This window comes from Terrapene carolina, unplaced genomic scaffold, assembly GCF_002925995.2.
Source record: "Terrapene carolina triunguis isolate 2854851 unplaced genomic scaffold, T_m_triunguis-2.0 Scaffold588, whole genome shotgun sequence".
NCBI classification, from domain to species: domain Eukaryota; kingdom Metazoa; phylum Chordata; order Testudines; family Emydidae; genus Terrapene; species Terrapene triunguis.
In genome coordinates, this window is record NW_020664939.1 from 22098 (window position 1) to 38314 (window position 16217).

Consider the following 16217-nt stretch of genomic DNA (forward strand, 5'->3'; position numbering starts at 1 on the left):
TGGGTGGATGGAGGGAGGAAGGGAGGGGTGGAGAGGGATGGAGGGGTGGGGGTGGGGATGGGGACAGAGGGTCCCCAGAACTAGGTCTGATCAAGGAGACCCACCCCCACTGTGTCTGCTGCTATCTGGCAGATTTCAGGCCATGTCCCATAATCCCCCTCTCTTCCATCCTAGCACCATCAACAATAAACTCTATGTGGCCAAGGTGAAAGAGAAGCATCAAGCCAAGAAGATGTACGAGGAGGCCCGGAGACAGGGCCAGACAGCGGCTCATGTTGGCACTAGGTGAGACCCCGGCACCTAGTGGTTAGAGCGGGGGGGCTGGGAGCCAGGACTCCTGGGTTCTCTCCCCAGCTCTGGGAGGGGAAGGGGGTCTAGTGGGTGGAGCAGCGGGGCCTGGGAGCCAGGTCTCCTGGGTTCTCTCCCCAGCTCTGGGAGGGGAAGGGGGTCTACTGGGTGGAGCAGCGAGGCCTGGGAGCCAGGACTCCTGGGTTCTATCCCTGGCTTGGCCCCTTCCCAGGGATCGGGAGACGGAGAAGTTCCGGGTCTCTGCCAGCGTCGCGGCCGGAAGCCAGGTGTCCTTCGAGCTGTGCTACGAGGAGCTGCTGCAGCGGCACCTGGGCAAGTACCAGCACGCCGTGAGCGTGCGTCCCCGGCAGGTGGTGGGGAACCTCACCGTGGAGGTGAGCATCTCGGAGCGCACCGGCATCGACTACGTCCACGTGCTGCCCCTCCGCACCAGCCGCCTGCTCACCAACACCTTGCGAGGTACACACGGTTCACACCTCTGCGAGCGGTCGGCTCAGGCTCTCTGCACACTCAGGCAGGCACTGGTGCACCTGTCACGTTTTTCATCTTTTCTCCCCAACCCCGTGGCCTAGAAACTTACTCTTCTTCTTCTTTTTTTTTTTTTTTAACCTGAAAGCCGGGATTCTGCTGCTGTTCAGTGGCCCGAGAGCCCTGGCGCGTTTGTGACTGTTCCCCGGTTACTCAAGATACAAGTCACTCTAGCAAGAGGGAATCTTTCTGCTGGTAGCCACTCCAGCACTCCCCTCTGGGCTGGGCCAGCCCTAACTTCGCCCGGCAGCTTAACAATAGGGCACCCACTCCCTGAGTGCCCCTGAAATCCCCAATCCTCGCCCCCTCAGGTGTGTGTACTCCAAGTCGCTTCCCCCCCACCCCACCCCCGTGTAACGCAGAGCACTTGTGGGCACTTCTCGAAAAAGGCTCATTAAAGTAAGACTCAAGACTGAAATAGACCCAGTGATGGAAACAAGTGGGTACCAACCTAGATCCTGAAATCCCAAGCTGGGTCGCTCCCTCTCCTAGCTAATCAAGTGGGATTTCCCCCCAGGGCGGCTAGGGCGTTTCCGCCTCCCTCCGCGGCATGGGCGGGGGAGGCTCTGAGCCTGCGATGTGGTACCTCTGAGTTTGCCAGGGATCATTTTGGGAGGGAGCAAGACTGCTCAATTGGCTGATGAGTAAGAAGGCTCTTTGCTGGTACATTTCTCCTCCAAGCCCAGCCAACCTGCTTTCAGTAGGAACATATTGGCCCTTAACTGTTACCCGCTGGAATGTCTCGCAACGGTCCCGTGGCCTGACGAGTTACGAGCTTTCTGTAGACACCTCGCGTGAAATACCCCGCACGACCTAGAGGCGCAGATCTCGAGGCCAGACGGGATTGTTGGGACCTCCTTTGTAACACGCTGGAGAGCTGCCCCAAGTCATGCCTAGAGCACGGCTTGTGTGAAAGAGATCCTGTCTTGATGGGAAAGTCGCCAGTGCTGGAGAATCCAGCACCACCCTTGGGAACCTGTTCCGATGGTTATTGACTCTCACTGTTCAAACTGACACCTGACTTCCTCTCTGAATTTGTCTAGCTTCAGCGTCCAGCCGTTGGATCGGGTTAGCCCTCCGTCTGCTGGACCGAAGAGCCTGTCGTTAAATATTCGCGGGAGGGATAGCTCAGTGGTTTGAGCATTGGCCTGCTAAACCCTGGGTTGTGAGTTCAATCCTTGAGGGGGCCACTTAGGGAACTGGGGTAAAAATCTGTCTGGAGATTGGCCCTGCTTTGAGCAGGGGGTTGGACTAGATCCCTCCTGAGGTCCCTTCCAACCCTGAGATTCTATGATTTGTGCCCCGTGTAGGGACTTGCAGCGGGGATCACAGCCCCCCTTCGCCTTCTCTTTGTTACGCGAACTGGATTGAGCTCCGGGAGTCCCTCGCTCTCAGGCCGGCTCCCTACCCTTGTATTGTTCTCGTGGGCCCCAGCGCCGCACTGGGAGTTCTGCTGATTCTCCCCCACGACCCACACGGTTGCTGCTTGCCAGGAGAGAGACCCCCGCCTGTAAGGCCGGCCAGCGCGCCTTGTTCCCAGAGGGACGCGTTTCCCTGGAGCCACCCGGCTTGCTCTGTATCCTTGACCCGGCCCCTTCCCTATTTCCCACCCCCCCAGTCTTGGCATTTCACCAGTGAGGATGTTCTGGTTCCTTCCAGGACATTGAGCGAGACGGGCTGGGGCTGGTGGAATGAGTTTGTCAGGTCTGCGGGGAGAACTCTAAGGGCAGGGGACCGTGTGCCACGGGGTCCCTGTCTCCCAGCCTCCATCCAGCCCTGATTACCACAGCTTCTCTGCAGGGGACGCCGATGTGCCGCCGTCCACCCGGGTGGAGAAGGGGAGCCACTGCGCTTGGGTTGTCTTCACCCCGACCCCGCAGGAACAGGCGGCTGTCTCTAGCTCGGGCATCCTGGGGGACTTCGTGGTACAGTACGACGTGGCCATGCCAGATGTGGCTGGGGACGTGCAGGTGAGGGGTGGCTGGAGCTGAGATCTCACGGCCGGGGGAGAAGGGGGTGGGGAGGGGATGAGGGCCAGGGAATAGAGAACAGGGAACAGCCCACAGGGGAGGGGGGCAGATAGACACAAGTGGGGGTCGAGGGACGGGCTTGGGGGGGGAAGAGAGGGATGGATGGATGGATGGAGCATAGGGGGGATGGATGGATGGGGTGTGTAGGAGGAGGCAGGGAGAGGACGGTGTGTGCGGGGGATGGATGGATGAGGTGGGGGGGAGGAGGGAAGGGGTGTGCATAGGGAGGGATGGATGCCCAGGCAGAAGGGTGCGTACGGCTCCCGCACCCAGGCACCCACTGCCTGTCCCATGGGTTCCCCACGCCGCCACGCCAGCACATGATGGGTGTCCTGTGCCCTGGGCAGCCGCAGCCTCACCCCTTGGCCCCGCGCCCTTCCCTCTCCGGCAGATCTACAACGGCTACTTCGTTCACTACTTCGCCCCCCGCGGCCTGCCCCCCGTGCAGAAGAATGTGGTGTTTGTCATCGACATCAGCGGCTCCATGCACGGCACCAAGATGAAGCAGGTGAGAGGGTGGAGATGCCAGGGGGAGATCGCCCATAGACCAGACCAGTGGGGAGGGGGCATCTGAGCAGAGGGGAGGGGGCCGCCAGGAGAGCTGAGCTGGGGGGACAGAGATGGAAGCACCCACCCCCGCAACAGCAGGCCTCTCAAGACATCGGTCAACATCCATGCAAATGAAGCTGTGGTCTAATTTGCATACCCCTGCATATCCATCAGCCCCTTTAGACAATTATCCAATCCACCACCCTGCTCCATCCCCCCTCCAATCTGTCAGCTCTGCGTTTGAACGGGTCGGAAAACAGAAATGCCAAACTCCCGTTTTCTTTCGGCGTTGAGATCTCGACATTTGACATCAGCTGGAAATTCTGAAAAAATTCCAGGCATTAACGTTGGCTCCTTTGCGACTGATGGCGTGGAAGCAATCCAAGATCTTCAGTATAACACAGTGGAGGATCAATATAATACAGAGCTCATATGTCTATGTATGGTTTCTATACGGTCTAACAAGATCCAGTGGCTGGACGTTGAAATGGGACAAATTCAGACTGGAAATAAGGTGTAAACGGGAGGGGAATCACCCATTGGAACAACTGACCCAGGATCGTGCTGGATTCTCCGTCGCTGGCAGGTTCTTCTGAAAGCTCCGCTCTCTGAATGATTTGGGGGCAAATCTAGATACATTCGTGGAGGTTAAGTCCATTAATGGCTATTAGCCAGGCTGGGTAAGGAATGGTGTCCCTAGCCTCTGTTTGTCAGAGGGTGGTGATGGATGGCAGGAGAGAGATCACTTGATCATCACCTGTTAGGTTCACTCCCTCTGGGGCACCTGGCATTGGCCACTGTCGGTAGACAGGATCCTGGGCTGGATGGACCTTTGGTCTGACCCGGTACGGCCGTTCTTATGTTAGATCTCGGTCAAACTAGATCGCAATGACGTGACAACCGAGGAATCTGACTCTTCCCATTCAGATGAGTGTTAGAGCTGGGTGAAGTGTTTGGGTTGAACAGTTCTCGAAAGATGCGACCAAATTCGGCCAATTGTTTCAGCTGGGGGAAAAAACGCAAAATAGTCAACTGAGCATTTTGACGTTTTGTTTTGAAATTTAGCTGGGTTTGTTTGTTCCGAAATATTAAAACAAAATGTTTCGTTCAACCCAGAACTTTTTTTCCTCAATTTTTTTGGTTCAGCCACCAAAGTGAAAACTCAGGGGTTTGCTGAGTTCTCATAATAATAGAAAAGCCTACAGGAAGTGAAGTGATCATGTCAAAAGGAAACATTGTTGAACCGCTCGTTTCGTCATTGTTGAAGCAATATCCTGGGTTAAATACACTAATCCATACAAACAAAGAGAAAATACGTGTTGGGTGGAATCCTGTTGCAAGCAAACCTCGTGGATGTGCAGAGTGCCTGCTTGGTGAAACGAAAACAAGACTCTTTTTCCCCAGGGAGATTTGTTGGTGAAATGAGGACGTTCAAGAGGCCATGGAGGAAAAGAAAAAAATGTTTAAAACTGTGACAAGCGACGCTCCAACAGCAGGATCTTTCAGTAGTAGAAAAAAGCCAAAAGGATATTGAAGAAAGAGGTGACAGCTGCTAATGCTAAGGCCGTGGAAGGCTTATATCCCCACCTTGAAACGAAGGAGGATGAGAGAAAAATATATAGACTGGCAAAGACCCCCAATAAGAGAACTAAAGACACTGGTGAAATCAAAGTCATTAAAGATGAAACTGGAAATACGTTAATCAATGAAAGAAGGGTGGAGAAATTATTTTGAAAGGTTTATGAATGAAGAGAACCGTAGAATCATAGAAATGTCGGTCTGGAAGAGACCTTAAGAAGTCACCAAGTCCAGCCCCCTGCACTGAGGCAGGACCAAGTAAACCTAGACCATCCCTGGCAAAGGTTTGTCCAGCCTGTCCTTAAAAACCTACAATGACGTGGTTCCACAGCCTCCCTTGGACGCCTGTTCCAGAACTTACCTACCCTTAGAGTTGGAAAATTTTTCCTACTATTTAATATAAATCTCCCTGGCTGCAGATTAAGCCCATTGCTTCTTGTCCTACCTTCAGTGGACATGAAGAACAACTGATCACCGTTCTCTTTATAACAGCCCATAACCGATTTGAAGACTTATCAGGTCCTCCCTCAGTCTTCTTTTCTCAAGACTAAACATGCCTGGTTTTTGTAATCGCTCCTCATAGGCCAGGTTTTCTACACCTTGTAAGCCACCCCAGGGGCTGGTGGCATCAGTCCTGGAAGAAGTTGCACAAGCTTTGAGCAACAGGAAGACCAGCAGCAGATCAGCAGAAGTATGGAAGAGCTGGGGCACGTATGGCGGATTTTATTTGCACAGCTGTTTAATGGCATCAGGGCCGAGAAGACGCCTGCTGCCTGGAGGGTGTCCACACTCGTACCAGTACTTACGAGAAAAGGAGACGTACCTGACTGTGGTGAACTCCTAGACCTCATGGTGAAGATCTGGGAGAAAGTTATGGATAAGAGACGAGAGCAGTAAAGGGCAGGGATAATCAATTTGGATTCACGCCAGGCGAGCCGACGATGGACACTGGCTTTGCATTAAGGTTGGGGGAAATGGCGAGAAAGAAGAGACATACCCTGCATGTGGTATTCATCGCTCTTGAGAACGCTTATGACCGCGTTCCGAGGGGAGTCATCCAGTGGTGCAGGAGCCCGAAACCAATCCCGGAAGACTACATCGGACTCCTCAGGAACCCCGCAGTGGTGCTGTTAGCAGAGTCACAAGGCCATGTGCAGAAACGGATCTGTTTCTAGCTGGAGGGGGAGTACATCGGGGCTTGGCATGATGCGCTTTTTGTTCACCTTGGTGCTCGATGCGTCCAGAGGATGGCACCCTGCTGGTGCTGGAGGGCTCGTGTGGCAGAGGAACCGGAAGACAGATCAGAGAGATGGATGTGCATGCTTGAACGAAAGGGGATGAAAATCAGCCAAAATAAAGCAGAACAGAGGGTCTGTAGATTCAGAGAGACCTTGTAGGGAAACAAGAGTGTGCTCATGTGTATCAGAGAGACAAGGGGCTTGGCTACACTTGCAAGTTAGAGCGCATTAAAGCAGCCCCGGGCGCCGTAACTCCCGACCCGTCCACACTGGCAAGGCACGTAGAGCGCCTGGACTCTGCAGCTGGAGCGCTCCTGGGAATCCACCTCCACGAGAAGCATAAAGCTTGCTGCGTCCCGCTGAAACGCCCGGGCATCAGTGTGGACGAGGTGTTGCATTACTGCGCTGTGATTAGCCTCCGGGAACGTCCCATAATCCCCTGAAGTCAAGTGGCCACTCTGGGCATTGTTTTGAACTCGGCTGCAGGAATGCGGATATCCCCTTTCAAAGCTCCGTTTCTGACAGCCGGCTGCTTATCTGCTCCGGGACAAAGCAACCATTACTGTGGAAGTTGTGTGTGTGTGTGGGGGGGTCTGCTGGTGTCTGAACTTACAAGACAGCATGCTGACACACTCTCAGCCCCCCCAAAACCAACTCTCCCCCCCCCACATACACACAACACACTCCCTGTCACACTCCACCCCGTTTGAAAAGCACGCTGCAGCCATTTGCACACTGGGCTAGCTACCACAATGCCCTGCTCTCTGGGGCGTTGCAAGAGCTGCTAATGTGGCCACGCCAGTGCGCTTCCAACTGACAGTGTAAACACAGGGCAGCGATTTCCCTGCTGCGGTCTCCGAAGGCTGGTTTAACTCCCAGCGCTCTACGGCTGCAAGTGTAGCCAAGCCCTAAGGTGGGTGAGTCTTATCTTTTATTTGAACAACTTCAAAAGCTCGTCTCTCTCCCCAACCAAAGTTGGTCCAATAAAAGATATGACCTCACCCATCGTGTCTCTGATATCCTGGGACCAATGTGGCTACAACCCTGTGTAGATGTATGTGCATATATGAGATAGAACATACCTAGAACACACATGAATATAATGTGCTATAATACAGAATTATAGGTTTCAGAGTAGCAGCCATGTTAGTCTGTATCCACAAAAAGAACAGGAGTACTTGTGGCACCTTAGAGACTAACAAATTTATTAGAGCATAAGCTTTCGTGGGCTACAGCCCACTTCTTCGGATGCATATAGAATGGAACATATATTGAGGAGATATATATACACACATACAGAGAGCATGAACAGGTGGGAGTTGTCTTACCAACTCTGAGAGGCCAATTAAGTAAGAGAAGAAAAACTTTTGAAGTGATAATCAAGCTAGCCCGGTACAGACAGTTTGATAAGAAGTGTGAGAATACTTACAAGGGGAGATAGATTCAATGTTTGTAATGGCTCAGCCATTCCCAGTCCTTATTCAATCCTAAGTTGATTGTATCTAGTTTGCATATCAATTCCAGTTCAGCAGTCTCTCGTTGGAGTCTGTTTATGCCATCATATGCCAGCAATGCCCCTCTGCCATGTACATTGGCCAAACCGGACAGTCCCTCCGCAAAAGAATAAATGGACACAAATCGGACATCAGGAATCATAATGCTCAAAAACCAGTGGGAGAACACTTTAACCTGTCTGGGTCATTCAATGACAGACCTGCGGGTGGCTATCTTAAAACAGAAAAACTTCAAAAACAGACCCACCTGTTCATGCTCTCTGTATGTGTATATATATCTCCTCGATATATGTTCCATTCTATATGCATCCGAAGAAGTGGGCTGTAGCCCACGAAAGCTTATGCTCGAATAAATGTGTTAGTCTCTAAGGTGCCCCAAGTACTCCTGTTCTTTTTTCAGAATTCTAGATACACATGTAGATGTAATTGTGGATCCATAGCCACATATATATGTAGAGAATATCCCATTGTAATATAGTTATCATTAAATATGTACATAGCTATGATTGTAGCTCTACATCCAGATCTACAAATAAAATGACTCTCCCGTTATAATGTATATAATTCTATGGGGGTTTTATAGATAGAGATGAGGTGTGACTCTATAAATACAATGTAGATAGGCTCTCCTATTTTCTGTAATGTGTACTGGCACAGAGCCAATTCTCTCTACGGGGGGGTGTCCCTGACACACATCAGTGTGTGTTTGTGTATCCCATAGCACACGTAACGCAGATCAGCGTAACGCCACCCCACAATCCCACGATGAAACGAAACGACAGAGCCAGACCAATTGGTGCCCCCCTTTCCCCGTCTAAACCCTCACTGAAATCCACCCCATCCTGCCTTGCCCCTCACCTCCAAACCCCCCAGAACTCCCCCATGCTGCGTTTCTGCCCCCAGACCAAGAAGGCCATGCACATCATCCTGAGCGACCTTCACCCGGACGACTGCTTCAACATCGTCACTTTCTCCGACACCGTCCACGTGTGGAAGGCCGGGCGCTCCATCCTGGCCACGGCCCACAATGTTCGCAGTGCCAAGGACTACGTCCACAGGATGGAAGCTGATGGATGTGAGTCACTGGGGTGGCAGGGGGGGCAGGGGTCAGAGCAGGGGGGCTGGGAGGCAGGACTCCTGGGTTCTCTCCCCGGCTTTGGGAGGGGAGTGGGGTCTAGTGGTTAGAGCGGGGGGGGGGCTGGGAGCCAGGACTCCTGGGTTCTCTCCCCGGCTCTGGGAGGGGGGTTCAATGGAAGGCTGCAAATCAGGATCTTTCTGCCTTTCCCCTCCTCAGGGACCGACATCAACAAAGCCCTGCTGGAGGCCGCCTCAGTGCTGACCCAGAGCACACCGGAGCCGTCCCCCACGCGGATCCCACTGCTCATCTTCCTGACGGACGGGGAGCCCACGGCGGGCGTGACCTCAGGCACTCGCATCCTGGCCAACGCCCGGCAGGCCCTGGGCGGCTCCGTCTCGCTGTTCGGCCTGGCCTTCGGGGACGACGCCGACTACGGGCTGCTGCGGCGCCTGGCACTTGAGAACCGGGGCGTGGCCCGGCGCATCTACGAGGACGCTGACGCCACCCTGCAGCTCGCTGGCTTTTATGACGAGATCGCCAGCCCGCTGCTATACGATGTGGCCCTGTCCTACCGCGACGGCGCCGACCTCACCCGCACCCTCTTCCCCCACTACTTCCAGGGCGCCGAGCTGGTGGTGGCCGGGCGGCTGGCCCCGGGGGCCACCGAGCTGCACGTCGAGGCCGCGGGCCACGGGCATGCCGGGCAGCTGAGGCTGGAGAACGATATCTCGGCCAACGCCACGGAGGCCGCCCTGTTCGGCTGCTCTCCGGATCTGGGGCAGATCGGGCGATTCGTCCAGCGCCTCTGGGCCTACTTCACCATCCAGGAGCTGCTCCGGGCCCGGTTCCACTCCAACGACACCGCCGCGCGCCGTCTGCTCACCGAAAAGGCCACCAACCTCTCACTGAAGTATAACTTCGTCACGCCCGTCACCTCGCTGGTGGTGGTCAAGCCGGAGGAGGAGGAGAGTACCACGGCTCGGGCCACGCCAGGGGCTCCTGGCACACCCCTGACCACCACAGTGGCCCATCGTGCCACCAAAGCTTCCAGAGTCACGCTTGCTCCGGGGGCCACATCCACCTCACTCCCTGACGGTGCCACCAAAGCTGCTACAGCCCTCCCCAACCTAGCCAGAGCCACGCCCGTCCCAGGAGCATCTGCCACGTCCCAGGGTGCCTCCAAACTAGCCCGAGCCATGCCGGCACCTGCCACGGCATCGCCAGCTCCTCCCACGGCCCACGGTGTCACCAAGGCAGCCAGAGCCACACCCGGAAGAGCGCCCAAAGCTGGGAACCCCAGGGCCACGGCTCATCCGCCGCCGAGCCCAGGATCAGCCACGGCACCCCCCTCCGGCCAGCAGGAGATGCCCCCGCAGCCGGCCACCAAGCGCCAGCCACGTCCCAGAACAGAGAGGGCCCCTTTCTCGTGGGGAACAGCAGCTCCCACGGCCCGGACTGTCACAGACACCTGGACTGGCAATAGCACGGCTGCCACCAGCCCGGGGCCCAATGCCACCACCCCAAGGGCGGAGTCCAAGGGCCCCCGAGGCACGCCGGGCGCCATGGGCTCCATCCCACCTGCTGCCGACCTCAACCAGTGGCTGCTGCTGCTGCCGGCAGAGTCAGAGCTGCTGTCAGCAAAGGACGTGGCTGAGGAATTCGTGGAGTCCCTCCACCCGCCGGCCGTGTACAGCTTTGTGGCGGCCAAAGGAGAGAAGGGTGGGGATCCCGTCCCCTCCCGCCTGCCCCATGGACAGGAGCCCCCCCCGATGTCCTCCAGCCCGTGCTCCCCAAGCCATGCGTGCTCTCCACGCCGCCCACCTCTCCCGTGGCCGGGATCCCTCCCCTGCTCCCCATGCTACCCCCGCCCCACTGCCAGGATCCCTCCCCGACTCCCCCCGGCCTGTGCTCCCCACACTGCCCCCGCCCCACCCGCTGGGATCCCTCTCTGATCCCTCCCCCCAGCCCGTGCTCCCCAAGCCATGCGTGCTCTCCACGCCGCCCACCTCTCCCGGGGCCAGGATCCCTCCCCTGCTCCCCATGCTACCCCCGCCCCACTGCCAGGATCCCTCCCCGACTCCCCCCCGGCCTGTGCTCCCCACGTTGCCCCCGCCCCACCCGCTGGGATCCCTCTCTGATCCCTCCCCTCAGCCCGTGCTCCCCAAGCCATGCGTGCTCTCCACACCGCCCACCTCTCCCGTGGCCGGGATCCCTCCCCTGCTCCCCACGCTGCCCCCGCCCCACTTGGCAGGATTCCCCCCAAAGCCCAGGAATCTCCCCCCCCCAATTGCATGGATGTTTATTCTGGCTCTTTCCCCCTACAGGTGTCCTGGATTATGAAGACTACTCAGGTAACCCCACACCCAGGCCCATGCGCCCTCCCCTGGGTGGGCTAGCCAGGCAGGTTGGTGGGGACGGGTTACCGGCGCACTGGCCCTTTAAGGGAAATCCCGCTCAGCCTAGCTCTTTAAGACCAGGAATTCTGGGAGTTGTAGTTCCTGGGGCCGGGGAGCAAGACCTGCTGAGAATTAGAATCATGGAATCTCAGGGTTGGAAGGGACCTCAGGCGGTATCTAGTCCAACCCCCTGCTCAAAGCAGGACCAATCCCCAGACAGATTTTTGCCCCAGATCCCTAAATGGATTGAACTCACAATCCTGGGTTTAGCAGGCCAATGCTCAAACCAATTGGGCAGGTCCTTTTCCCTTCCAGACACAGCTGCACGGAGGCCTGAAGGGGCAAGGCAGGGATTAAGGGGTGGGGCTCTGAGATGACGCCCCAACCCTCCAGCACATCACTGAGCAATTGGCTCAGGCTGTCTGCAGACTCAGGCAGGCACTGATCCCATTTTCCACGTTTTCTCCCCAACCGTGAGAGCTAGAAACTTCATATTTTTTTAAACTGATCGCTGACATCCTGCAGCCACCATGAGTGGCCTGGAGCCAGGGTGGGGGGCACAGTGCTGGCATCCAGCCCCCTCACACCAAGCAAGCCAGCTTCACCATTGACTGCCAGTCGGCCTTGCGCGCCCACTCTGACTCTGCCTTTCCCTTCCAGACTTGTTAGAGGAACAGGACGGCGACACAGGTATGTTTCAGGTCTGGGCCTGGGTGAGGGCAGGGGAGAGACTCGGCAGTTTCCTGTGGGCTCTCAGCTGCTGCCCGTCGTGGTCACTCTGGGCTGCGCCAGGCCTGGCCAGCCGTGCCCATGGTGCTCTGGAGAGAGAAGAGGATGCCCAAGGATGGGGGCGGGGACGGGGAATGCTCCATCACCGAACTGGCTATAACCCTCTCTTCTCTCCCCCCACCCCCAGCTGGCATGGCAGACTTGGCTGGTGCCAAGTTCTTCACTTTCTCCTCCTCAGGTAAGGCTGCCCAGACACCCAGGTGATGGGGGGGGGGGGGGAGGCAGCCTGCTTTCCCCCCCCCCCTTATTCCACCCCTTGCTCTGCCTTGCAGTGGACGGAGACCCTCACTTCGTGGCACGACTGCCTGGCTCCCCTGAGACCCTGTGCTTTACCCTGGATGGGCACCCAGGAGACGTGCTCCAGCTGGTGACTGACCCCCCCAGCGGTGAGACCCCCACCCCGCAGCTCAGCGCCCCAGGACTCCTGGGTTCTCCCTGGCTCTGGGAGGGGAGTGGGGTCTAGTGGTTAGAGCAGGGGGGGCTGGGGGCCAGGATTCCTGGGTTCTCTCCCTGGCTCTGGGAGGGGAAGGGGGTCTAGTGGTTAGAGCAGGGGGGGCTGGGGGCCAGGACTCTCCTGGGTTCTCTCCCTGGCTCTGGGAGGGGAGTGGGGGCTGGGGGCCAGGACTCCTGGGTTCTCTCCGCTGCTCCAGTGGCGAAGGTCCCGGGGTAGCTGTGGTGCCATGGGTACCATGGGTCGAGTGATGGGGAGGAGACGGGGATCCCTGACTGCTCAGTGACGGCGGCGTGGCCTGTGCTCTCTCCCCCAGGGCTGTCAGTCCACGGCCACCTGGTTGGCGCCCCCCCACGGCCGGGCTCGGCGGATCGGCCACGCACCTACTTAGACGCCATCACGGTGCGGGTGGGGCCTCCCCGGCTCCACTCCGTGATCACCGTGACGCTCCGGGGCGTGGCGCTGCAGGGGGAGGGGGCCCTGGATCTGCCCTTTGGCCGCCCGGCCTGGGTCAGCCGCCCCGGACTGGGTGTGCGGGTGGGGCCGGGCACCAACGTGACGCTGCAGCTGGGCGCCGGGCTGGAGTTCGTGGTCCAGCGCCATCGGTACAGCCACCCCAGCCCCCTGCAGAGAGACCACCTGGGCTTCTACGTGCTGGACGGCAGCGGGCTCTCGGCCCAGGCCCACGGGCTGCTGGGTAAGGGGCTCTGGGCCCTCTCCCCGCCCCCCTTGTCCTGCTGCCAGCGGGGCTCCCACCATTCACCCCATGTCCCCTCTCGCCCCCTGCAGGTCAGTTCCAGAACGCTGACATCCGACTGCAGCCGGGCGCCGGGGAGCGGCCCGCCCGGCTGCAGAGAGAGTGGGCCACGGTCCCGGCCACGCGAGTCACCAAGCTGCTGAAGGACTCGCCCCTGCCGGCCCACCAGGCCCCCTGCTGGCTGGTGAAGGGCAGCGACGTGGAGGCCCTGCTGGGCGGGGCCTACAGCACCTTCGTGGTCCCCCATCCGCTGGAGGCGTGAGGCCAGGGGGCGTGGCCCAGCCACTGGGCAGGGTGGGGGCTGCCCCATGATCACTGAGACTGACCCCCCACCGGGGTAGGACACGGCTTGTGGATTTAAGGTGGAATCGTCCCTCTCCCCCCTCCAATCGTGGATTTAACGTGGACGAGTCCCTTTCCCTGTTTCCTGCAGTTTGTGGATTTCACAGGGAATTCCCCCTCCCCACCATGTGGATTTAAGGTGGAATCCTCCCGACCTGCCGTGGATTGTGGATTAAAGGTGGAGTCTCCCCCTGCCCACAGGCTTGCTGAATCACGGTGGATCCCACCTCCCAGTTAATGGACATGGATCTTTAAATTAAGTTGGATTTCCTTGCCCAGTGCAATGTGGTGACTGGAGGTGGAATGGATATGGGTTATTGATGTAAGGTGGATTTTTCTCCCATGTAATTGTGCGTTATTCATCCGTTCAGCATGTTCTGCCCCCCACCCCCCGGAAATGGGGTGTAGGTGATTTAATGTGTAAAGTCAATTCTAACTGCAGTTCTAGGAGAATCTTGGCTGGAAGGGGGATTTTCCCAGCTGGGCAGCACTGGCTGAAGGTGGGATTTCTAGCTGGCAAACAGCCCAGGGGGTTCAGGTGGAAGATCACCGTCAGGTGCACACACACACAAGCTTTCACGTGGTATTTCCCCAGGGGGCCAGCTCCCAGGCGTAAGGTCCCAGAGGGCCAGCATGCAATTTAGGGTGGAATTCCCAAGAAGGCTAAAACGCAGATTTAAGGTAGATAGAAGCTCTGTAAGATAGTAGAGAACAGAGCATGGGCCGGCTCAACCCAGGGTTGTGAGTTCAATCCTTGAGGGGGCCACTTAGGGATCTGGGGTAAAAATCTGTCTGGGGATTGTGAGCAGGGGGTTGGACTAGATACCACCTGTGGTCCCTTCCAACCCTGATACTCTATGATTCTATAACCCTGGCTCCCCCCAAGCCAGGGAGAGAACCCAGGAGTCCTGGCTCCCAGCTCTAACGACTGGACCCCCCCCCCTCCAGCAGCCACATGCAAACCACTGAGGAGAGGCTGGACTCTGCCCTGGACTCCAGAGTTCGTGCGTGGGCTCCTGTGGGCGGAGGGGCCACTGCACGTGTCCAGCGTGGGGCACTGCTCTGACACCGCCCCCGCGCATGGCCACGGGGTGCGCCCACGTCTCCCCTCCACGCCGTGAACGCGCCTGGCCCTGCTTAGCTTCCTGCCCGCCAGCAGAAACCAAGCCGGCGCTCCATCCCGGCCACTAGATGGCGCGGAGGCTCCACGGGCCAAGCAGCCAGCGCGTGGCTGCCACAGGCCTTTGTGACCCACCCCCGCCTGCTGCAAAGGGAGGGGCCAGCCCCTGAGCGCTACGGGGGCCGGCGGGGGAAAGGGAAAAGCGGAGACAGAATGTACCATCTGCACCAGGAAAAGGGGGGGGGTCTCGTAGCAGGGCGTCTCCCATGCGCTGGATTCCATAGAGGTCTCCTCACAGGCCCTGCCCCAGTGAGAAGGTGTAACCCCAAGTGACCCGCCCCCAATGAGAAGGGGATAACCCCAGTGACTCTAACACCATAAGTGGTTTAACCCCTGTGGCCCTGCCCCCAATGGGAGGAGCATGACTCCAGTGGCCCCGCCCCCAATGAGAAGGGGTGTAGCCCCCAGTGGCCCCGCCCACATAGTGTTTAATCCCCAGTGGCCCCGCCCACCACTGACCCTTTTCCCTGACTCTACCCAGTGCCTGACCTTCCCTGCAGACCCTGCCTGTCCCTGCCCCATGGGGCTGCCCCCAGCTCTCCTCCTCCTGCTCTGCCTCTGCCCTGCCCCCCAGGGCCTGCTCCCCCCGGACCCAGGGCTGCTGGCCCAGGGCCGTGCCCGGCTGCGGGAGGCCCAGACGCTGGCCCAGCACCCGCAGCTGGGGCCCTGCTGGGCGGGGGCCCTGGGCAGGCTGGACATGGGCTGTCAGCAGCTGGGCGAGGAGCAGCAGAGCCGCATCGCCCTGGCCTTCGCCCACTGCCACCTGCAGAGGTGACGCCCGGACGCCTGGGTCCTATCCCTGCTGGGGCCCGGGACACCTGGGTCCTATCCCTGCTGGGAGCCGGGACACCTGGGTGCTAGCCCCATGGGGGGGGTCTGGATTGGGGGCCGGGGCACCTGGGTGCTAGCCCCATGGGGTGGGACGGGGCTGGGAACCGGGACACTTGGGTCCTATGCCCACTGGGGGGACGGGCGGGGAGCTGGGGCACCTGGGGTTTAGCCCCACAGGGGGGCTGGGAGCCAGGATACCTGGGTGTTATCCCCAGGGATGGGGGCCAGGGGTTCCTGGCTAAGCCCCCCGCTGTCCCTTGGCCAGGTCGGGCCGGCCCTTCCCGCGCTGCGAGGCCGACAGCTCCGTCCGGGCCTGCACCCAGCACATGGACCCTGTGGCCTTCGGGGTCTACACTGAGTTCTTCACCCACGCCCACAGCATCTGCTACCTCCTGCGCAGCGAGGCCTGGCAGCGGCGAGCCGACAGCACCGTGCACAGGTGAGGGGGGGTCCCCTCGAGGGGGTGCCGGCCGACAGCCTCAGCTGAGTTGGTTGAGTCTCTAGCAGGACAGATACTCTCCCCCTCCCCGGTCCCACCCTGTGACGAAGTGGGACTGTTCTTAATGTTTTCCTCAGTTTCCCCTATGCAGTTCTTAAGTATCTAGGGGGTGGGATAAGGGTGTATGGTTGCTGCAGAGCAAAGGGCC

General features: G+C 58.4%; 1 protein-coding gene across 1 annotated transcript in view; it reads left to right on the forward strand.

Annotated features, from left to right (window-relative positions):
- The window catches only part of ITIH6 (inter-alpha-trypsin inhibitor heavy chain family member 6), a 23438-nt gene extending 9223 nt beyond the window's left edge, over positions 1 to 14215 (forward strand). The window contains exons 2-13 of the mRNA XM_029913331.1: positions 175 to 285; positions 521 to 768; positions 2638 to 2807; positions 3259 to 3375; positions 8650 to 8821; positions 9041 to 10543; positions 11149 to 11175; positions 11881 to 11910; positions 12137 to 12187; positions 12282 to 12395; positions 12777 to 13157; positions 13250 to 14215. Of these exons, the coding sequence (XP_029769191.1) occupies positions 175 to 285; positions 521 to 768; positions 2638 to 2807; positions 3259 to 3375; positions 8650 to 8821; positions 9041 to 10543; positions 11149 to 11175; positions 11881 to 11910; positions 12137 to 12187; positions 12282 to 12395; positions 12777 to 13157; positions 13250 to 13479 (3154 nt within the window). The 3' untranslated portion in view covers positions 13480 to 14215. The remainder of the gene's footprint in view (positions 1 to 174; positions 286 to 520; positions 769 to 2637; positions 2808 to 3258; positions 3376 to 8649; positions 8822 to 9040; positions 10544 to 11148; positions 11176 to 11880; positions 11911 to 12136; positions 12188 to 12281; positions 12396 to 12776; positions 13158 to 13249) is intronic.
- The last annotated feature ends 2002 nt before the right edge of the window (positions 14216 to 16217 follow it).